The sequence below is a fragment of the Pogoniulus pusillus genome, chromosome 9 (genome assembly GCF_015220805.1).
Source record: "Pogoniulus pusillus isolate bPogPus1 chromosome 9, bPogPus1.pri, whole genome shotgun sequence".
NCBI classification, from domain to species: Eukaryota; Metazoa; Chordata; class Aves; order Piciformes; family Lybiidae; genus Pogoniulus; species Pogoniulus pusillus.
The window spans coordinates 15,203,834-15,229,293 of NC_087272.1; the positions used below are offsets into that span (position 1 = coordinate 15,203,834).

At 39.5% G+C, this 25,460-nt stretch overlaps 1 protein-coding gene and 1 long non-coding RNA gene across 6 annotated transcripts in view; one reads left to right on the forward strand and one right to left on the reverse strand.

The window, feature by feature from the left end:
• GATB (glutamyl-tRNA amidotransferase subunit B) overlaps positions 1–9,551 on the reverse strand; it is a 38,171-nt gene extending 28,620 nt beyond the window's left edge. For 2 of the 5 annotated variants that reach the window (XM_064148652.1, XM_064148651.1), the window contains exons 1-2: positions 9,382–9,548; positions 7,279–7,429 (exon numbers count right to left, since the gene is read on the reverse strand). In XM_064148652.1, coding sequence (XP_064004722.1) covers positions 7,279–7,429; positions 9,382–9,521 — 291 coding nt within the window. In that variant the 5' untranslated portion in view covers positions 9,522–9,548. Of the gene's footprint in view, positions 1–7,278; positions 7,430–9,353 lie in introns of all 5 variants that reach the window. The other 3 variants (XR_010303348.1, XM_064148654.1, XM_064148653.1) reach the window with 3 other exon arrangements.
• A 4,740-nt stretch (positions 9,552–14,291) lies between these two features.
• Positions 14,292–25,460, forward strand: part of LOC135178102 (uncharacterized) — a 202,449-nt gene continuing 191,280 nt past the window's right edge. Inside the window, exon 1 of the long non-coding RNA XR_010303349.1 lies at positions 14,292–14,414. This is a non-coding gene — a long non-coding RNA (uncharacterized LOC135178102). The remainder of the gene's footprint in view (positions 14,415–25,460) is intronic.

A 25,460-nucleotide genomic window follows, 5' to 3' on the forward strand; every position in this document is an offset into this window, starting at 1 on the left:
AAACATATAGGCAACTTTACCCCATCCTAAAGCTGTATGGCACAGTTCTGTTTAGCTTCACATATTACGGAGGACTGTGCCAGTTAGCCTTTCAACAGCTGGTCACCTGAAACCACTAAGGCTCCATCGGGTCTAGCTGTCTCTGTATCAAAGTAGTGAACGGATATCTTTCTACATTCCCTGAGGGTGCAGGGTTTGTGACCAATTTTAACTGAAGAACAAGTCAACACCCAGCTCCCAAGTCACAGCCAGTTAGAAGCTCTTAGCACTTTCTTCAAACAGAGGTGCAGTTTAGCAAATGACTGCACTACAACTACTGCCTTTGACCACTTGGTCTTCAATTTATCCTTCAAACAAGGTAGCATGTATCTTCCCCACTGCCTGAAGGGATAATACTCTTTCGAGGTGAAGGAAGCAATTCTCACATATGTACTACTTACACCAGTAAGAAGATTTTGCCCTACTGTTGATGAACCATTTTGGTAGGTCTGGGGAATAACTGCCATAAAAATGTGAAGCATCTATTATATTAAATGTAGTATTACTAAGTATTTAGATGACTGTAATATGTATGTGCCCCCAGTGTCCTAGGTCATAGCAGCCAAATCACTGTATATGCATCACTGCTCATTCACTAGCACCACCTCTCATGGTATTTCTTTATCAAGCTCTGTGGTGACAAAGGGTGTCGTAAAGCAGATCATTCCCACTACGGCATACTGACATGTCTACTATGTTCATATGCTTACTCTGCCCTGTTTGACTCTAAAAGAAAATTAATCAGATGACCCTCTACTTTCTTAAAAAAACCTAACCAAACACAAAACAAAACAACACAACCAAAAACCACCAAACCTGACATGTTTAGTATTGTTCCATTTCTTATGTTACTACTGCTACCCATTCCAGTGATCAAGGCTGTGTGCAGAGACGTTTAAGCAAACTACTGCTTTTCCTTCAAACAAGCCTAGCTTTTCAAATAATCTGCAGTGATAAACATCAATTCAGTATGTGAAACTTCTCATACTAATGACCTAGAATAAGTCCCCCAAGCTTGTTTACGCAGTAAACGGTTATTAAGTTGACAGCTTTGACTAGCACCAAAGATTTAAATTACTGGCTTGATCTGACAAGCTGCCAGTCTGGCATGTTAGCAAAGTGCTGGCCTTGAAAGAAAGCTATGTAGCTCCTGCAATAGTTATGGACAAAATACCAGTGCTTATGAAGCCTTCCTAAATATTCCTGGACTTCCAAAATGGAGGCATCTTTCCTAGGTATTTGAGGAAAAATCTAAGGAGCAATCACAAAAGGAAATGCAGATTGTTTGTATTGGAAACTCAGGAAAGATCTTAACAATGGCATCACAACACCATTTCCTTGTAGCTACTCTATCCTGCTAGAGCACCATGGTAACTGAGCGCTAAAGGAATGAAAGAACAACTCAAACAAGACCTTTCTTTTTTTCTGATACTCATCTATTCTTTCTACCTAGTTCACAAGTGGAAAGACTTCTTTTACAAATTTATCATCTTTATTTGCAAGGTTAGTTTAGTCAAGGCCTTGGTTTTAAATACAAGACCATTCAATAGCTATGTGAACCCCACACAATAGCTTCAACAGCATAAATTCCCACCAAAAGCTATTTTTGAAATATTTTCTTTTTCTTGAATAGGTTTACTCTTTATGTTGATTTGCTAAAGAAAACTGGCTCCCTCTTAAGTGAATATATATATTTCTATATTTAGTAAATAATAGTTTTTACATTTTAAAGAGAGTAGGTATGCAACTTATTTTGCTAATAAATATTATACAGGATAACTTGGGGAAAGAATAGAAGAAACATCTAGATCCCTCTCCCACCCAAAAAACCCCACCTTTTTATTTTTTTGAAGTAATCTTTGTCATAACAGTGTCACCCAGGAAGCCTAAGCTATGGAATAAAGCATTCCTTGTACTGAACACAGTAATATAAAAATAATTCCCCAGAAATCTATGAAGTTTTTGATTCTGGGTTCACATTTTAATAAAGTAGATTTCATATTAAATGGCTATGTTAACATCTTCATTCCTACTTATAAACATGAAGAAACTGTCATTCATCGGGTTAACTACAGAATTGTTTATCTAAGAAACATTTAATCTTACCTCCTTTTCATTTAAAAATAACAGCTAGAAGGAGGAAGTAGTACAATGTACTTAGCCAGCTCTCTGTAGACAAGGCAGTAAACTTTAAAACCTTCAACAAACAGATCTAATTTCCCAGTACTCCTATTTTATATCTGATTTTTATTTGCTTCCAGTAATGGGTATATTCAGCCTTAGTATTCTTGCCCTGTTAGAAGTGCCAACTTGCTGCAACATACAATTCTTTAAAGAGCACTCATAAGTTAAACTTCAAAATAGACTACTCATATTTACTTAGTCTAAATGCAATTGTGATTGTTCAGTCTGACACTGCAGATGACAATTGCAACACAGCATTCTTCACTGGCATCCTCACACACACAGAAGGCTGTGCACCTACAGAATGCACATTACAGTAAATGAGGAAGCCACCGTTTCCCAAACGACTCACTGCAATAGCTCTAGAATCAAACTCCACCCCTCTAAGTATACAGGATTTTTTGTTGGTTTTGTTTTAAAAAGCCAACCTAAGTCTCATCATTTGTTTGGTCTGCAAAGACCTCCCACGTTTCAAAAATGAAGGTCTTTAACTTGGGAGGGAATAGAAGTCCAGTATCTCTCTTAACATTCATCCCCTCCTTCTTGACAGCACAGCCTTCTGCATCAGCCACGCAGGATTTTTTCACCTGTCATAAGGATGCTCTCTCTTACACCAGTTGAAATTTAAACTGTTGCTAATGTTATCTGATCCAGATCCAATGGCTGCAGTGGCAAAATCTGAACATGTAACTAATAAAACACCAGTTGCACAAGTTCATGCAATCCTCTTGAATCCAAACACTTAGTCCTATCTAAGGTGGCAAGGTGTCCAGTAATCAGAAAGAACACAAAGGAAGGAACCAATTACAACCTAACTGATCAAGATAACTTTCAAACGAAGTAACTTGGTAATTACATAACATTAACACAGGAGACAGCTAACCATGAAAAGAACAAAGCCCTAGTCTACACTTACTTGTTGATATTGTTAGATAATGTTACCTAGATAACCTTCCAATGGAAAAAAAAATCTTCAAAAAAAATCATTAAGAAGCAGCAAGATGCTAGTTAGAAAAGTTTAAATGCTAATAAATTGGTAAAACAATGATTGTTTCAGAAACTTTTGTGTAACAGAGTTAAGCGCTTATATAGTAAGCACTAATCTGAACTTCTTCAAAAGGAAGTCACTTGGAACCAGGCTGTCTGCACACTGAAAGAAAATTAAATCAATTAAGGATGTCAGAGCACATATAGTGATTGATAACAGAAGTAGCAGTAATTTACCTGCAAAAATCCACTCAGTACAAACTTAAATGAAATTCCCAGAAAAGCTAATGTCTCAAAGCAGTAATTTTACGCTGAATCCAGAAAGAAGGGACACCAGTCTGTCATGTAATGTCATGCTGTCTGAAAGTATCAAAGATGACACAACTGCAATAACAGAACTTTGTGAAAGAAAGGAATCCAGATAGTACAAATGCTTGTTCCTCAACAAGCAGCAGAAGAGTATCTGTATAAAGTAAAAATAACAGTGAAATATAGAGTGGGGAAGGCAACAGTGCACAGATCATACATGTGCTCAGTGCTCTCTGTGGTGTTCAAGTGACATTCCTCTACTTTGGAGAAGTCCAAGTTCAAGTTACCAGTGGTACAGTACCAGAAGGAACAAGGATTAACAGCTGTTCTAACCCTGCTTTCTTCATTAAAAGGTTTATCTGGTGGCCTAATTGTCAATATACAGGTGCAAGAAGATACAGTAGGACCCAAAATTTTCCTTCTAACACTATTTACAGAGGGGAAACGAAAGGAGTTTAAACCAAGAGGATATGAAAGTCTCAGTGCAAGATAGCAGTAATGAGTTGTCAAGCGCTCGATGATGTCCAGTGGAACAGGAAAAAATAGTATATTCAGATTAAAACATGCATCTCCCATAACATTCTGCATCAGTGTTCACTGCAGATGTTACTCTGCTTCTTTAGTCCAGAAGGCATTACCTTTTCTCATTAGAAAGACAGCTTGACCATTACTAAGTGTTTCTGAAAACTCTCTCTTAATATAAAATAGATACTAAATCCTAGACTTTTTCTTTCTAGCTTACAAAGAAACAGAATGAGGCTTTCACTGACTCACATAGGAGACTAATGTAAAATGTGCATCTTTTCATGAGATTAGCAACAAAGACAGTAAGCATAGACAAAAAGGTCCCAGCATTTAGCTACTAGACCTACCATCTTATTTCCACGGCTGACCTATAATTAACTATAGTCACCCACCTCAATCATGAGAATAGATAATCATGCATTTGCTTTCAGTGAGTTCAGTCTTATCTTTATAAACCTGTATAAAGATTCTTGTAATTTTCCAAGCAGATGAATCAGACTGGGAGTGCAGCCACCTTTACAGATGCTCAGAAGAATTTAAAAATCCATCTGCAGGTATGATGCGCCATACACCACCATATATGGCATAAACATTCCTTTTTAACAGCTCTTTGGAAGACACCAAGCTAAAATCATTGACAAGTTCACTCACCAGGTGAAAAAAAAACAGGCCATTGCACATTTCACTACTTGAAATGTAATTTCAGCTAATTACATACATTACATTTTGGGTAATGTGTGTAGTCATATGTAGTCGCAAAGAAAGGAGATCTTCACAGTAATTTCAGTAAGATGTTATCTGGCTCTTGTGGTGAGTGGCTCCACCATCAGGGAGCACAAAGCTTGTGTGGTGTCACACAAGATATACCATCCAGTCTCACTACATCTAAACCTAATCAATCCTTGGCCACATCATTTTTTCTACCTGATACCAAATAAGCATGCACCTACATAGCTCCTCTTGCCTGTAGCTGTCTCTCAGAGGCACACTATGAGAGTAACAGTGAAATGGCCCTGATGCTAACATGATGACATTTACCTTCCAAAGAGACTTACTAGGCAATAACTGTAACATTTGTTAAAATGTTCGTGTGTGGGGTTGCTTTGCAAATACTTGGAAATCTTCAAAATCTACCTTCAGTCTTTCAAAATCCACTGAAATCCAATTGTACTGCCATGTACAAACACACAAAGTTATTTCAAGAAAGTAAGCCCAACTGCTTGATTCCGGAACAAACACTCACTGGTCTCCAACATTAATTCCTATGCAGAAAGTACTAGGGGAAAACAAAGGTATTGGCTATTGACTGATTTTGTATCACATTCTGACATGCAAGAATATGTAACATTCACTTTCAGCTCTGTTTTCACTAATATATAACAGTCAGATAAATCTTTCTTCTCCTTAGATAGATTAAAGCAGCTGGGAGAATTTAACATAGCATCGCTACTTTAAAATTAACCAAAGCTTCATAGTTTTTACTTCTCAGGTGCAGTTATGTTCTCTGCCAAAGCCCACATATATTGGGGTTTTCTCATAAAGGTCACAACCAAGCCTCACTTGTAAAGCACTTTAATAAAGAAAGAAGCACAAGAGCTCTTGCAGATAAATAGTGACATACATAAAATTAAACTCTTAATAAATACTCATTTTTATTCATTCAAGAAATTTTTCCACTTGGCTGAACATAAGCATTACACAACTCATGACAATTTCTGTGCATTAACAGAACATTAAAAACTAAATCTAAACCCAAAATCTTGAACCTTTTTAATTCAGTGACTGTTAGCTTCCCATGCTAGCCCTGCTCCCAAATGAAAGGAACTAATTTTCCATGTTTAAGTCTAACTAGATTCTTTTAAAACTAAATGATTGCATAAGATTCCCATTTTCTCTGAAAGTTTTCAAAACTCAGCCCTGAATTACCACTGAGACCAGAGTTAAGACCAAATTTTATCAGAATGTGATCTTCACTCCATTAGGTTTCAGTATCTCTGCAAATTTGGAATGAATATATCAACTCATTTATAATTTTAAGGAACACATGGCATATACTGAGACCCAAGAAATCCATCAATAACTTATTTCTCTATTTCAGGATATTATTTAAGCCTGTAATATGAAATAAAAAGCTGCCAATCAAGGGGCAATGGATGTAAACTACAGCAGAGGAAGTTCTACCTCAACATGAGGAATAACTTCTTTACTGTAAGCGTCATAGAGCACTGGAACAGGCTCCCCAGAGAGGTTGTGGAGTCTCCCTCTCTGGAGACTTTCAAGACCAATCTGGGTGTGTTCCTGTGCCCTACAATACACTATATGGTCCTGCTCTGGCAGAGGAGTTGGCCTTGATGATCTCCAGAGGTCTCTTCCAACCCCTAACATCCTGTAATCCTGTGAACTGAAATTCAAACTTCCACTCAAGTAGACTCAGTGGAACACTTCTGCATTAAGTAATTTCACCCCATCGCAATCTCTGCAAGTTTTTTGCATGTGGCAATGCTAAGCCCATTCAGTAATTATTTTCACTCTATAGTAAGAGATTGTGTTGTATTTTCTAAATTATTATTTTTATATTAAACTTGTTACAATTCCCAGAGAATTCTACAACTGCAAAGTCTTAATTAAGACGCGACTTCAAAAATCTATTATGTTGTCACTAATAAATGCTATGGCTAAGTGCTAGATAGCTGTTCTGACTTAGTCTACAATGACCTACACAGATCAGGGGGTGCCTCTAAACCATTGTTCTACTCTGGAAATAAGAATGATTGATGCTTTCCTAAATCAAAGACTTTCTACTTAGGAAGCACAGTACTTCCACAGAGAGACACTGCAAACAGCAAATGACAGCTACATAATAAAAGATACATAAAATTAACATCAAATGGCCGCACAGAAATGTAAGATGTTCTTCTCTGGTAGGATTTTAAAGTATCTTTCATATTTAAGGAATTTCCTGCGTGGTGTACTACCAAATACACCCTCAGAGAAATACTACAACTCATTTAATACGTAAAAGAAACATCCTTTTTAAACCTTTGCAGAGGGTATCAAGTATCTGTAGTGATAACTAGGGAGTAAACTAAAAAGAAACACTACTAGGAGTCTTGTATTATCAAACATCCAGAAAACAAGAGAAAACGTAGTTTTACAGTCAAATATTGGGAACAACAAAACATCAATGATATGCTCAAGATATTCTGATATAAACTAAGTTGAAGCACTACTTACTGGTAAAGTTCCTGGTAAAGAAGCATCAAAGAAAGACACCAAAGAGTTAGGAGGTGCTGCAAACTGGACTTGGGAACCAGAGAAAAGTTTTGAGTTGGAACTGATTTGTGCATGAACTTCCAGACCCACAACTGGTACCCATGGAACAAGACTGAAAGGGAAAGAGAAGGAAAACATGATTTAAATATAGATGTCACTAAGCACCATAAACATCTAAAATACAATATTTAACAACTTTTCATTTAGTCTTTTGACAAAAAACTAATTGCAATTGTGTTTAAAAAAAAATGTAAATTACACTGCAAATAGAGCTACAGTGTAATGGCAAAAGTGGTGCTGAGAGAACTGAGACTACCTGACAGTATCTATAGAGGATATGGCATGGCAAAGTGTCTTTGTTATGTACAGAAAAGAATGCCATAAAAAAGAAATGTAATGGTCTGAAACTTTTAACTTTTCCCTACTTGAGAAATCTTTGAGAAATTAATGAGGCAAACTTGCATGCTGGATGAAGCCTAATTTGATACCTCATGAAAATCACAAAATCATCATAAATATCAATTACTTCTCAGGTACTTTGATAAATCTTCAGCTAAGGTGGCATAATAAATTATGTGTTCTTTGTCATCTAGTCACTTGCATGCTGGGAAAGGTGGCTCTCCAGAGCAGTGTTAGCAGCATATTAGCATAAACATTAGTAATCTGGTAATAGAGAAATCATCATTTAAACTAAAGCGCTCCCGAGCTCTGAACATACTCCACAGAATAAAGCTTCTCCATATCATCTAAAAGGTAATTGCAATTCTCACATCCATAACCTTTATATGGACAAGAGAAAAAGGTCACCTTTACCATATGAATTGCTTGACAGTTTCTGTAAGCAATTATCTGGCCTTGTACAAATGAAGTGGTACAAATAATATTTCAGTGATGAAATCACATTTCTATGGCAGAGCACTTCAGCAGTACAAGTACTGAGATAGCTACAGGAGATAAGTGAGCTATTGAAAAACATCAAACAAATATATCAAGCATAGTGTTCCTTCCAAAGGTGAACACAATACATTATGATGATTTTAGTTCTGTCTCCCATCCAACAGCTAAGGATGTCCCTACAAACACCGAACTAGTGATGCATATGCCACTTTTATCACTACTTTAGGAACATTATCATAAAGGATTAAGGTTCAGATTCTTGAAGAGGCTGATAGACTTTCTTTCACTGAAACTCAGTATTTTGCTACTTTCAACTGTTCATAAAAGCATCAAGGCTTAGGGAAAATAAATGTAGTTTTTAAAAAATGTTGGGAGGTCAAACAGAATTTTAAAGCCATCACATCATGGCTTTAAAAATTACATCAGGCCAAGTATGTGCCAGCCAGTTCTCCTGACCTATTAATGCAGATGAGAAACATAAGAGTTTCTTAGCATGCATTTTCAAGATTTACATTTATTTGTGCCCCCAAAGAAGTAGCATCAAACTTCTGTCAGCGCCTGCACTTCACTTGGGTTATGGACTGTGCAGTGAAACCTGAATCTCACCAGCAGACGTGCAGGCTTGTACAGGACCTTTATGGTCGCAGCAGAAATAAAATGTTCCGTTCCAGACCGGTTTCACAATTCTCTACTGCAAGGGAAAGCTTCCTTTGGAAGAGAATTACCCCTCAGAAACTAAATGTGAAAATTACTGCAGGCGTGGCTGATTATACTTGAAACATATGAATGCTGAAGGTTTTCAATTTGCTCGCATTGTGTTTGGCTCTCTCCTTAAGCCAAACACGCCAAAGTAACAGTTCTACTGTTAAATTCTGGCTTGCGGGCTTCAGAGAGGGGTGCGAGACAAATGCCTGCTGAGAAGGTACTGCCAACTATCAGCGAGTCGCAGAGGCTTTACAATGCTCAGAAGACATATACAGCGGACCCTACTACTGTCACAGGGTCGTCGTCGCCGTCCAGCCCCCACAAACCGCTGCTGTTGTTGCCTAAGCCTGGCGACCCCAGTCCGACCCTGGTTCCCACCCCGCGGCTACATGCTGAAGGAGGGATATCCCAGCGCAGAACCACCTCCACCGAACCTCTCTCCATGCCGTCGCAGCATCGTACCCGCATTTCGCTGCCGACCCTACCCCATCTCTCGCGCTGCTGGCAAAGGCTTGCCGACAGCGGGGGGCGGCACCCCCAGCGCCGCGCTGCCACACCCGGCGCCAGGCCCCACCGCACCCCTTCGCCGACGCTGCCGCCATTTTGCCTTGTTTGGCGCTGAAGGGGCCGCTGGGAAATGTAGTCCGACGCGCGGCGTAGCTGCGCGGATCAGCGGACTGGGGGGGGACGGACTGCAGCTCCCAGCAGCCCCCTCGCCTTGGCACCGCCCTCCTCACCGCCCCGCGCCTCGCCTCGCCTGAGGGCCGGGCTGTGCCCCCGCGCCTCGCCTCAGGAGCGGGTTGTGCCCCCGGGCACTGCTCTCACCGCCCCGCGCTTCGCCTCAGGGGCGGGCTGTGCCCTAGCGCACTGCTCTTCTCACCGCCCCGCGCCTCGCCTCAGGGCCGAGCTGTTCCCTAGCGCACTGCTCTTCTCACCGCCCCGCGCTTCGCCTCAGGGCCGGGCTGTGCCCTAGCACACCGCCCCGCGCCTCGCCTCAGTGCCGGGCTGTGCCCTAGCACACCGCCCCGCGCCTCGCCTCAGGGCCGGGCTGTGCCCACGCGTACTGCCCTCCTCACATCGCCCAGCGCTCGCCTCAGGAGCTGGCTGTGCCACCGCGCGCTGCCCTCCTCACACCGCCCCGCGCCTCGCCTCAGGAGCCGGCTGTGCCCACGCGCACTGCCCTCCTCACACCGCCCCGCGCCTCGCCTCGCCTCAGGGCCGGGCTCTGTTCCTGCGCACTGCTCTCCTCACACCGCCCGGCGCCTCGCCTCAGGGCCGTGCTGTACCCCCGGGCCCTGCTCTCTTCACACCGCCCCGCGCCTCTCCTCAGGGCCGGGCTGTGCCCTCGGGCACCGCCTGAAGAGGACGGGCCTGCGGCGGTTGAGCTTTCGGTAGGTGTTGGTGGAGGTGGAGCCTAATGTAGCTTGTGGTCACGGGGCTAAGGCTTTTGTCCTTTTTCTTTGCTGTAGAAAGGTTTCTGCTGCCTTCGTTGCAGCGCAACTTCTCCTCACACACTCTCCTACCGGAGAGGTGTTTCCCCTGGCACCCAAAAATGTGGTAATAGCGTGGGAACTGGCTGCACTACAGTCTAAGAGGTTTCAAGAGGTCTTGGTGTCACCAGAATTTGGAATCAAACGTTTTTACCAAGCAGCATTTCTTTATTGCAAAGTTATGTAAGTTTGGGTGCTTAGTTTGCCATAAATCTAGCACACCTGCTGAAATTCGCAGTGGACATTCATACAGCAAAAAGTAAAAGTTGCACCTCACGTCGAAACCTGCTAACCATCCATTGCTCTATTTCTTACTTCGTGTTAAAGGTACACCTCTTGAATTCACTATGTACACTCAGAAGGTGAGGGGTTTACTTTGGTCAGGGGGCTTACAGCTAGGAGTTGCAGTTGCTAGGGTCTCTGATGGTCTTCTGAATTTGAACTTTGTTTGAACTTTTGATACTCTATTTGTCACAAGATAGATCATCACCTAGGTTGCCAGGTCCTGGACCATATTAATTGGTTTTCACTGGTTTCAAAGGCCACTTTGTTATTTAAGTAAAGATACTTATGGTGGCTTTAGTAATAAGGATGAAAAGAATTTTTTTTTGTCAGTCACAGGAAATAAGGATGTGATTAAATTGCTGAGATGGCAGAAGATGCCTGAGGTAATTAAAATCCGTAAACATTTTCTAACATGGGTAATTTGGTGTACAGGTACTCTCCCTGTCCTGACAAAAGTAACACTCTTCCTAGAAATGCTGCAACAAGAGACAGTGATTGCATTTGTGTCTTTCAGTTGTGTTGAAAAAATGTCTTAAGGCTCAGGTCCTCAGGGGGTTGTATATGGTTTTCCTTTGAGCTCACACTGATACAAAATCAGTTGCTATTTTAAAGATAATATTTTGCAAATCCTGAGCATCAAATGATACAGTACTGTGCAGCTGAAATCTTGGATCTTCATATATGTAGAGCAGCAGGGTGCAGTATGTGTGGAGCCTGAGGGTATTACTTCTGTACAAATACATGCAATAAAGAACACTGTCCAGAGCATATGCAAACATCTTTAATGTTGTTTACACAGATACATTGCACAGACAATAGAATTAACAGCATTCTGTCCTAAGCCACAGGCCTGTGGAGCTTTAATGGGAATGTACATTAGCTGTCATCTTTGCTCTATGTCAGCTACTGCTGACAGAAGATAATCAGTCACAAACATATATGATTTATTTCAGCAGAGGACAGGTGCACATAACCTCTTGACAGTATCTTGAAACCTTTACATCCTCTTGTCTTCCCTCAAATATGAGACACTGAGTGGTTCAAAATCACATGGAAGATAATTTACCCAACTAAGAAAATGTTTGGTAATGGTTGTGCCATAGTGCTCATTTTCTAATATATTAATATTTTAAATTAGTCAATTTATCGGGAGGTTCTTTGTAAGAATGTTTATAAGTTGAAAGATATCTTCAGGTGGTACTGATATACAATTATTTCTACAATACATCTTAGTTTAGTTAGTCTGTCACATTCCTTTTCTTGGTGAGTATCTCTCCCTTGTACATCAAAGTGTGACTAAGACAAAATTCCTTTCCAGTAGAGAGAACTGGCCATGGGTCATGTCATACATGTTGTGGACAATTGGAGTGATTGTTTTCCTGCTCCTCTGTGGTGACCCTCTTCATGTATGTGATAACACAAAGCCTATACAGCAGTCTTTAAGCCAATGGAATAGGTAAGACATTTTGATGATTCCAATCTCAGAAAAAAACTCATTGTCTTTTCACCTAGACAATGTATTTTGACAAAGAATGTGTTTCAGGCTGAAGCTTTAGTATATGTTTGTTATTTCTGCAGCAAATGCATTCCTTTAACAACTGTCCTTCACAAGCTCTGGATTTAATTATTTGTTACTTTGTAGGAATTGACAAATCATTTCAATTTAACTATGAGGATAGTCTCTGAATATAGCTCTAAAATATTTTTTACTGGTGTAAAAATGGTAAGTTTTGGATTATTTTCTCTTCTGCTAAGCCTGTTATCCTGATGTAATAAAAGATTTCATAAGTAATCACAAAGAAGTTAAAACCTTATGAATATTAAAATCATGTTACTTAAAGCCTTCTGCCTTGATTGCACAGAAATCTACCCTTTCTGTATATTATTTAAAGGGGACCAGATAACACACGGGAGTTGAAATTTACTTTTCTGCAGACCAAACAATACTGCATGAACTTTTAGCTGTATGGTTGTTACCTTTACATAGACAGGAGGATTGGAAAATGCCATTGTTTGTGATTTAAATTGTGTCATGCTATTACAATACTTTTGCCAGAAAAAAAAATATCCTATTGGAAAGACCATTTTCTTTGCAGCCCTGCGCTAGTGACCAAGTAGGTAATAAATGAAAGCTCACACATCCACATCCAGGAAACTGATCAATCACACACAAGCAGGGAATAATTGCCTTTCCCAACAGCTTACAGTGAGGTAGGAAAGGCTACATATTTGTTTCTGATGTACCCTTGGCAGCAGCACCTACTTGGCAGTGTGTTCATAGATCTTGCTGTGGCTTGGAATAAGGAAGTATCTCCAGCATTGGATAAAGAATTGTACAATGATAGTTCAGTACTATGTAGACTTCTGTCTTAGAGAGGGGAAAACCAGGTCTCAGTCTGCCTCTGGAATTGAGCCAATGCCTGAGAGGAAACTGGAATTTTGAAGAGGACAAAACCCCAACAGCTTATCAATTAAGCGATAAACATGCAGTCTGCCTCGTTTATTTGGAAGAAGAGTCCTCTGAGTTTCACTTTTTAGGGTCTGAGCTTTAAATTATTTCTTGCAAGCCACGTTGAGCATGCATACTTAGTCTTGCGGACTTGATAAACCAGGGAATGGGCCATTCAGATTAGGGTATTTGTTAGGTACTTCACAAGCAGCCTAGGGTGTCTTACTTCAGCGTGTGAAATACGGGACCGGCAGCAACTTCGTTGTGAGGCAGTGGGTGTGGCTTTCTGGAGAGTACAGCTGTAGTCTATCAACTAATCAGACCCTACAGGGAAGAGTAATGAGGAGGATTGCTAAATTTGGAAGGAAAGTATGATACGGGATCTTTTCAAACTTTTAGGACCCTAAGTGTACCTTGAGAGACATTTTTTTTTTCTCTACAGTTATAAAGACAGAAATTTTCAGCAACTTTCAACTAATAAGTAAAATGATTTTCAGACTGGGCTATTGATTCAATTTGTCTAACAGTAGTGGAAGATAGCAACTACCAAAATAAGCATATCTGATCTTGCAGGCTATAAAAGGGTGTTTCTCTTGACTGCAGGAGACCATATTTGGGGAGCTAACATAGGTGCCTTATATGATCTGTTGACCTTGTTTGCATGCATGCAGTGATAGACTGGATAATATGAAAGGCCTCATGATTTGAGTGGTCTTGTATTAAAATATGTTAATGCACAAAATGTCCTCACTTTCTATTGACAGACAAGTAATGCCATTTTATTGTATTTCATAAAAGTGTTATTACTCATGATTTGAAAATAAGAGCCAGACTCAGCCAGATGAGACTACCACAATAAACACCTATGCACAAGTAATTTCTAAAAACAGTAATGGAAAGAGAAAACTAACATGCAGAAACTGGTATTACTGTAGAAGGTGAATTCACTATTCCTTAGAGGCTGTGTATACAGGACAGGGAGAGGGAAACTCGTCTATTATGGCTCTTCTGTAATGGTTTTCACCTGGCATATCTTGCCGAGGAGAGCTGCAGAATGCAAGTGATTGCACCTGTGATTTGAATCAGGTGTTCATAATCTTGAAAACAAGCACTTTGGAACAGAGTCTGCTCCTTGTGTCTCAGTGCACTGAGTTAGTTGGAGAGAAGATGGTTGCTTGCCTTATCGTAGCTGAGGAGCTCTACAGTTTGTCCCTTAAAGACAAAGGCAGGATTTGTTGGAGGGAGTTTAAGATCACTTACCTGGTCTTATGGTGAGTAATACTGTTAATCCTATTATTTAATAAACTAAGTTCTTATTTTTCTAAAGTTAACTTCAGTTATTATAAATGTAAGAGTTTTCTTAGTATATTTTTGCCATATTGGTGTTGTGTCCCAACTAAGTTATTGGAAAAATCACATTACAAGCTTATGCTACCCTTGTTATGATTTACATCTGCTTTGGGATTAATTTCTTTTGGTTGGAAGTCAGTAGGATTTATTCCCAGGGTGATCACTCCTTTTGATTTGGCCCTGTTATAATATATACAATACTTTGTGAATGCTTGAGTTGTAATTCAGTAATCATGTCAGGTTTATACGGAGAGAAAAAGCACATGGAAGCAAGACTAATTTGTTTCTGTTTTGTCACTTTTTGCATTGTATTTTTGTGTATTCTGTTTGTTTTCTTTATATTGTTCAACTGAAATTTCAGAGCTACATTTTGTCTGAGGCCTGTTACTTCCTAAATTAAAAGCTAGAACTCTTGTTGCAGACAATCTATGACTATATATAAAGTCAGGCATATAAGATTTCAGCAACATATGGTTTCACATAACCATTACTTGAACAAGAGCTTCTCCCTTGACCACAGGATAAGGGAGGGAACTAAGTAGGCTAAATCCTGGTCTTTTGTTTCTGAACTTGCCTGACATTGCCTTGTTGGTTGTCAAAGTATTTAATTTTAGACAAACTATACCTTCCAAACTCCAGGTATAGATTGTCCAATCTGGTATCATCTTAAATTGTGTAGTCTTCTGTTTCATATACTGGTTTACAAGATTCCAGCTGACTGCCACACCCCAGGGAAAAATTAGATACAAAGTTCTCTGCTAAATTAGTTAAGGAAGAAAAATGATATTTGAACAGCAGTATGCATCAAAGTGTTTTCTCTGTCTAAGCAATGGCATTAATAAACAACAAAACCTTCAGTTATTATTGACTTCTCTATCATCAATACAGTTCTGGAGTTGTTTGAAAGACATGTCAAGCCACATAATGCTTGGGGTAATCAATCCAGTTATAATAGTGACATTAATTTAGTCCAAATTTAATTTTTTAATCAAAGCAAATCTAAAGATAGTCTCAAGTGTTAAATCCTGTCAAGGTGCTGCTTTTCAGAGGGATTTCTTTAAAACGTGAGATTACTTGTAGGGTGAAGCCAGTTTGAAGAGGCTGTATTTTAAAAGAAAATGATACTCCAGAGCCTCAGCACTGTGTTTCTAGGGCCTGCCTTTATTGTTCTCAGCACTGAGGGTTGGATTGTTTTGAATCGTTTGAAGCAATAAGGATGTGAAGTAAAACTGTAGACCAGATGGAACTTTGTGATTAAGTACTGCACTAAAAGCACAGCAGAAAATGTAAATGAAGGAATATACTGAAGATAAATGCTCAAAAGCATTGAATAAGGTTCCTGATCCTGAAGAGAAACTTCTCTCCCCTTTTTCTGTGCAACACAAATTTTTTGCTTGCTTAGGAATGATCTGTAAGGGTTTATTTATTTTCAAGACTGTCTATTTCTTCCCTTCAGATGTATACACCTCTATGTTGCATTATGCATCACTCAAGTGCACTTGAAGAACAGGGGTTAAAACCCTTCCCTTTACTTGGGAACACATTTAATTATTTATTTCTTTATGCTATTGTCCTTGTCTTCCCTTTGTCATTTGAAGTAAAATCTGATGTATGTTTTACTTTTGTATTTTAGTAAGTGACAAGAATGTTTTGGGTGTTGTGGAGGTTTTATTTCTGCTTTTATTTTTTTGTTTTATTTGGGTTTCGTTGTTTGCTTGCTTGCTTTTCCCCCCCTCTGTTCTGTGTTTACGCCATACCTGGGTGCTTTGTAATAATTCTTACAGTGAGAAAAAAAAAAAAAGATAAACATTTCTTCCTCCTGAGAATGAAAAGAGAATGGTGTTGCCCTTGAAATTATTCATCCATCTCACAATTTAAACCTCCCTTATTCCTGTATAAAATACAATGTGAAGAATGAAGTACAGAAAAAAGTACCACAGTTTTGTAGATTATCTGGGGAGATGCCATTTGGGGTTTTTGTTTGTGGGTGGTCTTATGTGTTGGTTTTGTTTTTTTTTTTCCTGCAGACACAGGCTCGTGGCTTGTGATTTCTCCATGAACCTAGTAAAGATAGTATATTGGTCATAGATATTAACTGAGAGCTTGTAAGGAGTTGTATTGTGACAACCTGTAGAAATGAATGCTGCCTTTGGGTACAAACCAGAGCAGAACACAGAAGCAGTACAAATATATTTCCTGTTTTTTCACTTCTGTATCTAATGTCCTAATGGAAAGGTCTGCTAACAAGTTGGATGTTCAATGAAGTATTTTGTCTTGTGTACTTTATTCTGTTCTTGAGCTTTCTGTGGCATAACCAGTTCATGCTCACTGGTCTGAACTGCTGCTCACCAGCAGCCTACTTCACATACACTGCTGACTAACCAGAATCTGATTTTGAACTTGTGGTCTGGTTGCTTGTGGTATAACTTGGCCCTGCTGAAGGCTCTTGGAATGATGTTTTGCACTTACCATATTGTAGAGCTTCTGTTTTCCAATTTAAAATACAAACAATTGTGTGGGCTTGTGGACAGCAGCTAAAGCTGCATGCTAGTGTATAAAATACAATAATAGTAGCATATCTCTTATTTTGAAGACAAGTACAAGCATGAAGTGCCATTTTTTAGGGAGGTGGTAGTGTTTGTTTTGTTTTGTGGAGGTTTCTTATTTGTGCTTTTTATTTTTCTTAACATCATCTCAGATTTTCCCCCTAAACTTCCAATTATGGAATTGAAATTCTGTGGAAACTTCCATTAACCAATCAATCAGTAACTGCTTTGGGACTAAGGTGCTTCAGAAACTGATTAGTAAATTGCAGTCCGAAGTCAGAATGTAAGAAGTGCTGTGTGATTTGCACATATTGAGGCAATGGCTCATTAAGTTTTCATAAATGGGATGATATTTTAAGTTTGTATTTCCTCCTTGCCTTGTCCACTACAGCTGGGCTGCTGGTTTTACCCCTATCTCTGGCTTACCACCTCAGCCTCTTCAGTATGTCTCTAGTACTGTTGTGTTTAACCCACTCCCCCTGCTAGCCTAGTTTAATGCCCTTTCAACAACCTCTGCCAGCTCATGTGCCAGGATCTTTCTCCCCCTCTGAGACAGTTGGGGGATCTGTTGCTAGTAGACCCGGGGCTGTATAAAGTTCCTCATCATTTCCCACCTGTATAACCAACAAGGGATAGTAATCGGAGAGCTGCATTACAGTAGACAGCCTTCTGGCTATGTCCCTGACCCAGGCCCTAGGGAGGCAGTAGTAGTTTATACTCTGAAAAGGGGTAAGCTACCTTCTGTGGCAGCTCCTGTACAAATTCTGATATCTTGTAATTACAGAGTCTTGCTTGTGGTCATGTTTACTTGGTCTTTCCTAGTCACTAATTGACTCCCAGTCTCCAGGTGTTTAATTTTAAAATCCATTCTTATTGCTATACACAGGAAGCAATGACTATATTTAGTCAGGATAATTTTACTCTAATTTAAAGAGATGAAAGAAAGAGAAAATTTCCATGAAAAATGTACTCGGTATATCTGCTAACCTTTTCAGAGCTGAACACAAAATGGATTTGTTGTCTCTTTGTACCAAAGAGTGCTTGAAATGTTTGTAAATGCATGGCGGTAGCATAGTAAACAAGCAGCACACTGTGAATGTATCTTTCAAAGGCCAAGAAATAGCTTAAATGCTATTTTAAATCGTGGTTGATATAAAACATTTCCACTTGAATCATGTATAGAGTAATTACTTTTGACAAGTTAATTTTGCAAGTGTCCAATTAAGCCATGAGTTCATAGCTTATCTTTTCATGGTGTGGCTGTATTCACTTAAATGCATGATTGAAATTCAAGCCTGAACATCTAAGTATGCATCCAAATCTATGTGTTGTGATCTGACTGAAGGGTCAGTTCTTAGTGTTGTGAATTTGAGCAATCCTCTCAGTCACAATACCAGTTTAAATCAAGGTAGTGGTGTGATTGCTGAGGGAGTTTCTTTTTTTTTTTTCCCTAGTAATGTTTGTTTATTGAGTAGTTGGCTTGATTTTTTTTTTTTTTATCTGTTAAGATTAATTTTCTCATGTTACCCTGAAATTCACTTTAGCAATCTAAGATCAGATTTAGGGATATGGTTTCTCGTGAAGTCCTGTGATAGCTCAATCCTCTATTTTCTCAAAACAATACCTGTGGCAGGGGAGGACTGAATAACTCACAATAACTCTATTGTCTCAAAATATGTGTGACATACCTGGTCTGAATGTACGGGATGCTGGGTTTGATGGACTTTAATAATGCACATGAAGAGCTGCTGGCCTGGCAGATGTTCTTCCTGTGAAGGCAGGAATTCCCTCTTTCTTTATTTTAAAATCAATGCAACAATGGCAGGGACAGGCAATGTGCAACAGCACCATCTGACAGACGTTGCACTGCGGGGACCCTGGCCTCTGTGATTTGTTGACCCTGCACCTCCCCATTCCCTTTGTCACGCTATGAAGAAAATATTAAGAAAGTGTAGAGTATCAAATGTTTGAGGTCCCAGCATGCAACTAGGTATTTTCCAGTTGATAACAGGGGCTGCTGATTCATAGCTACTGATAGATGTCAAAATAAAGCAAGTCAGGAGCATGCTATGGATATATACAAAGTTCAAGGGTGTCTGTAGCCTGCTTCAGTTGCCCAACTGTTTAATTTTTAGGAATAAGCTAATAATATGCATTATAGATACACTGGCCTCTAGAAGGTTTTGAAAAAGAACTCAAAGAAATTAGTATCCAGTGTTTATCCTCTGAGTGAGCAGAGTAAGATTAGGGAACTGCCACACAATGAAACAAGTTAGTGATTATACCAAACTGAAAAATCAAGGGACCAAACTTCCTAGGCATCGAGCAGATAATCTACATGATCTATCTTGATGTTAGTGAAACAAATCCAACAAGATACACGATAGTGATGGTAGCAAGTGTTTCCTTTCTCATCTATCCCATTTTTCAGTTACACAGAAATATCTCTGATGTAGTGAGACCAGGTGAAAGCTAAATCTTTATGATTCTTTGCTACTATCACACAAGTTAGTAGGTTGCTGTTCAAAAACTTGTCTGAGGAGATGGAGAAAGAGAAATGTGTTTGTCACAGATATGATGGAAAACTTAGACTAAAGCTCTTGGACTTTTTTTCCCCCTTCCTGCAAGGGAAGCTTCAGAGACATTGATACAGCTACACACTTTCTCTCCTCTTCCTTCAGCTTAAATTCGCATAGGTGCTCAGACACTGTTCTGGATCACTCCAAATTCTTTTCTTCTCCCACCCCGTGGGTTTGAATGGGGAGAAGAAAGCGTGAAAACTGCTTTCCCCCCACACCCTGCAGGCTTGAAGGGGGAACAGCAGGAGGTGCCTTTCTGCACATGGGCTGACCTGTGTGGAAGCACACACTGGAGTCGGGCTGGTGGTTGGCTGGGTTTCTGTGCCCAGTATAAAATGGCAAATGGAGCAAGGGAGAAGGCGTGAGGTGGTTCCTGCTGTGACAGAGCTCCCAACAGGACAGGTTTCTGCTATGACAGAATTCCTGTTTTGGACCATCTCTGCTTTTGGACAGCTCCTACCTTTTAACATAGCCCTTGGTTTTACACCATCCTTGCCTTTGGACAGTTCTCCCCACTTTTGCACCATTCTGTGTAAATTTACAAGCTAAGCAAGTCCTAGGGTCCTTTTGAGAGAACTGCCAGCAGCACGTGAACTTGGCTACTCTTGGACCATGTCACAGCCAGTTTGCTGGTTGCTATTCTGAACTGGGGAGATCCTAGAAGTTTGGCTCTTCCCTGCCACTGCTGAGGCAGCATTGCTTCCACGAATCCCTGTGTTGTGGAAGCTGTGTCCAGAGATATTTCTGAGTTTGGCAGCTTTTCCTCTTGTCTTGGACTTCTGCTGCATGGATCCAGACTACTGGATATTGCTTGCAGCATCAGAAGACAGTTGAGCAGCAGAGAAATCTAGCATGGGATCATCATCAAATACCTATCTCACCTCTGTGAATAAAGCCTGCCCTTCCCTTAATTCAGCCTGATTGATAGTGGGGTAAAGCTGTGTTTATTGCTTAGCCTTTTCCATTTCCTGAACATAACACCAGCTGAGTCTAGTCTGGGTGATTCCATAAGAATGGGGAGGCAGGTAACACCCAAACTGTCACAGCCCAAAACTGGCACAAATCATGTTGTCTATTTTGTGCCAGCTTTACAAGCAGAACCTTACAGGGTCACAGCAGAATAGAGGCTGAAATAAGTTCCTATTTTAGGGAATTTGAAAAGCAAGTTAGCATTTGACCAGTTACCTTTAAAGGGGACAGTTTAGAATGAGCTTTGCAAATATTATTTGTCCATGCTGTGGTAGAGAGAAATGCCACCAAGAAATATGTTGTGCCATTGGATAAATTCTCCAACAACTTAAATTAGCAGGTGTCCTCACAGGAAGCCTACAACTCTGAAGACAGAAAATAGCTCATAGGGAAAGAGAACTCAAAAGTGGTAACTTTTACTGCATTGTTGGGCAGTCAGACTGACATTCTCTTGTGATTAAGTCCATGTAAAATAATGCATTGAAATGCCAGGCTGAATAGTCCGGTTGAAAAATAGTGACACAGAATGGCACAAATAGAGCTTGCAAGTAGTGTGTGTTACAGTGTGACACATGACCATTTTATCCTTGGTAATCCCAGATCTCAGTATTTTGCAGTTTTGGTGTCTGGCATGGCTTTTATTTAGAAAGGTGATACTCGTCCTTCACTTACAAGCCTATAGTATCAGTAACATAAATATATTTCTACTGTATGTGAATGAGATGAAGTTTTATAGTGTTAAATATAGATGAGCTTTTCAAAGTTTCTCCCAGCTTGTCTAGATTTTCTCATTTAAAAGGAAAACATTGAAAAGCCCCACAAGAAGAAATCCTCACATAGTATTTGCCCAAAGCCTGTCATTGATCTGTTGAATACTTTTAAGATGCTTTATTAACATCATTTAGAATTAATGTTGCATGCTAATAGTGTGATAGAATTTGGTTGCTGAATGAAGTGTGGTCTTTCCCTTTCCCCCCACCTACTCCCATATATGCCTTAAAGTGGTGAATGAGGTAAACTCCAGATAGGACAGTAAATTCTGAGACCTATAAAAAGAAGGATTTCAGCAGAAGGTATTTTTTCATTTGTATCATTTGAATCCTCTTGTACTATTTGCAGTGTCTTTCTTCAACCACTAAAGGTAACTACACATCACTCTTACTTGGAAAATATTTCATGTTCCACTCTGCTTCTTGCCCTCAGGTTTTTACTGGGGTCTGTTTGTTGGTTTGTTTTTTTTTTTTTTTCTGTTTGTTTGCTTGGTTTTTAGTTGTGTTGTTGGGGGGCTTTTTTTGTGGGTGCGTGTGTTGTTTGTTTTCGCTAGTTTATGCTAAAGCATGATTCAGTAGCTTCTGACAGTATGCTATTAAAAAGGGTGGATGAGATTGAAGTCTATAGTAAGAACTGATGGAAAAGATTAAGGATTTGTAAAAACAGGGTGAAATGTATTACAGAAATCTTTATTGCTGCTAACCTTAGTTCATTACAGAATAGAAACTGAAAAATACCATTAAATCCTGCAATGATAAGCAGTAAGTGCTGAAGATTCTGTATAGTATAATAATTAGTCTTTCATCTTAAGAGGTGTTTTAGCTTATTTCAAGTGTTTTTGCAATTCTTCACTTCATGTCTTTTGCTATAGACTTGAGCCAAAGTCAATGGGAACATATTTCACCCTTACATTAATCAGCTTTGGATCCAATACTGTGACTCATGAAGCTCTGTAGAGTTCTTATTACTGCACTTGACTGATAATGCAATGGTTGTTCAAGTAGCCAGGAATTTAAATAGATTTTGAATAATTAAACTCCTCTCAATTTGCACACAATAGAAAACAAATCTGGATTTTTAAAAATGTTTTTCCTTTCTTAATAAAGATGTTCTTTGATTACTATTCCAGACAATGCAAATGTAGTATCAGGCAACACTTGAACTTCAGTACCTATCTTTACTATTTGAATGTGGAGTAAATCCTTTGCTTACTTGCTCTTTCTTGTTTTTTGATTGTAGCCTTTTCAGTAGTTTAGAACTTGAATAAAATAAAAAAGTGAGGGAAGGAGAAACAGAAAACTTGCAAATACTTGAATGTAAAACACTTTTCTTCAGATGGATGCTGCCATATTCTGGAAGAGCTACATTTTGTGAGTGGATTCTTAGACACTTTCATAGCACTTGATTCCTGTGCCTCAGTGTTCTGAAACCCCACACACCCAAAATAAATAAATAAGTAAAGTTATTGAAGGAATGTCACTCACTGTCAGATCAAGCTTCAGGACACTAATAACTCATACGCAAAGAGCATATGAGTGAAATCCAGGCTATAGCAACATTTCTACTAACTTCAGCAAGAATTTGTCATTCTTGTTTTCTACAGGAAGACTTGTTACTTCCTTGGATAGTTGTTTTGTTTGTTCATGTTTTCTCTTTTACTATCAGTGGTAATAAATGCTGGTGAATGAATATGTGCCACCAGTCTCCTGTCTGTAGTGTTGTGGGTGGTGGGTTTGTTCTGTTTTGTTTTGGGTTTGGTTGGTTGATTTGTTTCTCTGTGTGTATTTGGTTGGTTTGTCTTTTATTTGCACTTATTAGTGTTCATTAGATAGTCTAGTAAATGAGATTTCAAGCTTATATTTTTAGGTCAATCTTTTTAGTGTTTTTAGCTCACATTAGCTGTGAAGATGTGCTACTATCACCTTGTTCTTCAGTAGCCAATGTGGAATATGTTACCGACTGAAGTAACGTTTATAATGGATATACTGAGTCACTGACCATCACTGCAGCAGGTGTATTAGGTGGGCCTGAAGAAAACGGAACATGGAAACTTCTCTACTTTCTTTACTTTTGTTGGAGAGCGGATGTGAGGCGCCTTCATGCAGTGCTTTTTCTGTGCCCTAACTCAGGCATAAATTCAGCATTTACATTTCTTAATCTGTCCCATTCAAGTTCAGCACAAATTATACTGGAAGTACTGTTTCTGGAATCACAGAATGGTAGGGGTTTGGAAGGGACCTCTGAAGATCAGCTAGTCCAAACCTCCTGCTAGATCAGTATCACCAAGAGTAAATCACTCAGTAATGTGCTCAGTCTCGTCTAGAGATGGAGCCTCCTCAGCCTATCTAGACACCCTGTTCCAGTGCTCTGCAGAAGGTTTACGCTTTGTAAGCTTTTTAATGCTGAGATCTTCTTTGTACTTTATCTACTGTAGTAGAAACCTGCAAAACTTGAAAACAGAAATCCCCCCACGTATGATGCAATCCAACAACTGCAGTGTGATTCTATCCATTATGTGTAATGTATGCCAGCTCATACACCTACTGCACACCCTGCATATATTTACAGTCCTGGCTGTTCTGTAAGCCACTATATGCTTGCACAAACCTATTCCCTGGTGCTTTGAAGAATACAGTAAATGCAGCTTTAATGAAAAAGTGGTATTTCAACCTTACTTGGGACTCTTTCCTATTTAGTGTCATGGTTTAATATGACCAGATATTCTAATATAAGCAAAGGTGATGTTTTGGCCAAGTAGATACTAGGATGGGTTTACAGCATTGATCACAAAGCCATTTCTAAGCTGTGCTATACCAACTGCCTAGAAGAACAAGATTTCTTGTTCTGAATGCTGTATTAATTTGGAGGTGAATATTGACCTGTATTTCTTTGTTTTATGTAGAAAATGAGTCTGATGTTCCAAAAGTTTGCTTTGTTTTACTAGGAGGAGAGTTGGGCAAGAAAGATGCTGAGGTTTCTGTCTGTGTTAAAGTTCTGTAACACTATGTGAGCACTTATCCCTCCTGAGCTGTCAGTAGTTCAGAGTCTTCTACGTTTGTTAGACCTGTGACTAAAAAAAATTACCATAATCCACTGACAGGCATGAAGAATGCCATAAGAAGACTGATAACAGTGTGTCAGTTAAGAGGCTATTATATGTTACTGTGTTACTACAGCAGACTAAGAATCCATTCAAACTTACTATTGATATAACTAAAGCCTTTTAAAAATCTGCTGCCTGCCCTAGTCTTAATAATACTTATTATGCCAATGGGAGAAAGAACTAAAATATGCACCTGTTTACATGAGTGTTTAGATGTTGACAGTTTCACTACAGGCATACAGATAGGTACAAACAGAAGGTCTTGGATTTTTCCTTCTGAAGCAGGGAAATTTGCAGATCTAGGCTAGAAGGGAATCACAGAACAAAGAGTGTGGCTTTGAAACATTGTCCAATGACAGCTCAAGCCTGCAAATCCTTTTTTTGTGAGAACTTCACAAGATACTAGATAGAAAGAAAGACAGACATGATTTCTACTTCAATCTCTACTTCTTGTCGTCTCGTACACAAAGTTTTCAGGGTAAGTCAGTACAGGTTTTTGGAGCCCTTATGCAAATGGCACTTTTACTCTAATTGTTGGTGTTCTTTTCTTTAAATTTTGTGGTATTTCAGTTGGCTATATTTTACTTGACTTAGAGTCATCTGGCCAAAATTCAGCATTGGGAAAAGATGGGTGCCGTTAGCTGTCTGCACTTTAGGTGGGTGTTCCAGGGAATGTGATGATCCTCTGGCTTAAGTTAAGCAACTCTAGGACACACATTTGCAGTGTTCTTTTCCTGCTGTCTAACTGGAACCTATGAAGCTTAAAACTGTGGTCAGGATAGCTTGTTGTATGTCTCTTACTGCCAAGATGAGTGTGGCTCCATTGGCATTGTCTCACTCCAGCAACCTGTAGCCTCTTCATGGAACCACTAGAGCTCAGATCCCTCAATCACGTTCTCTAGGCTGTGGTGATCTTTATGACCTTCCTTTGGATGTTCTCAAATTATTTGTATCCACCTGGAGCTGGACACAGACTCCTGATACTTTACCAGCCCCCTG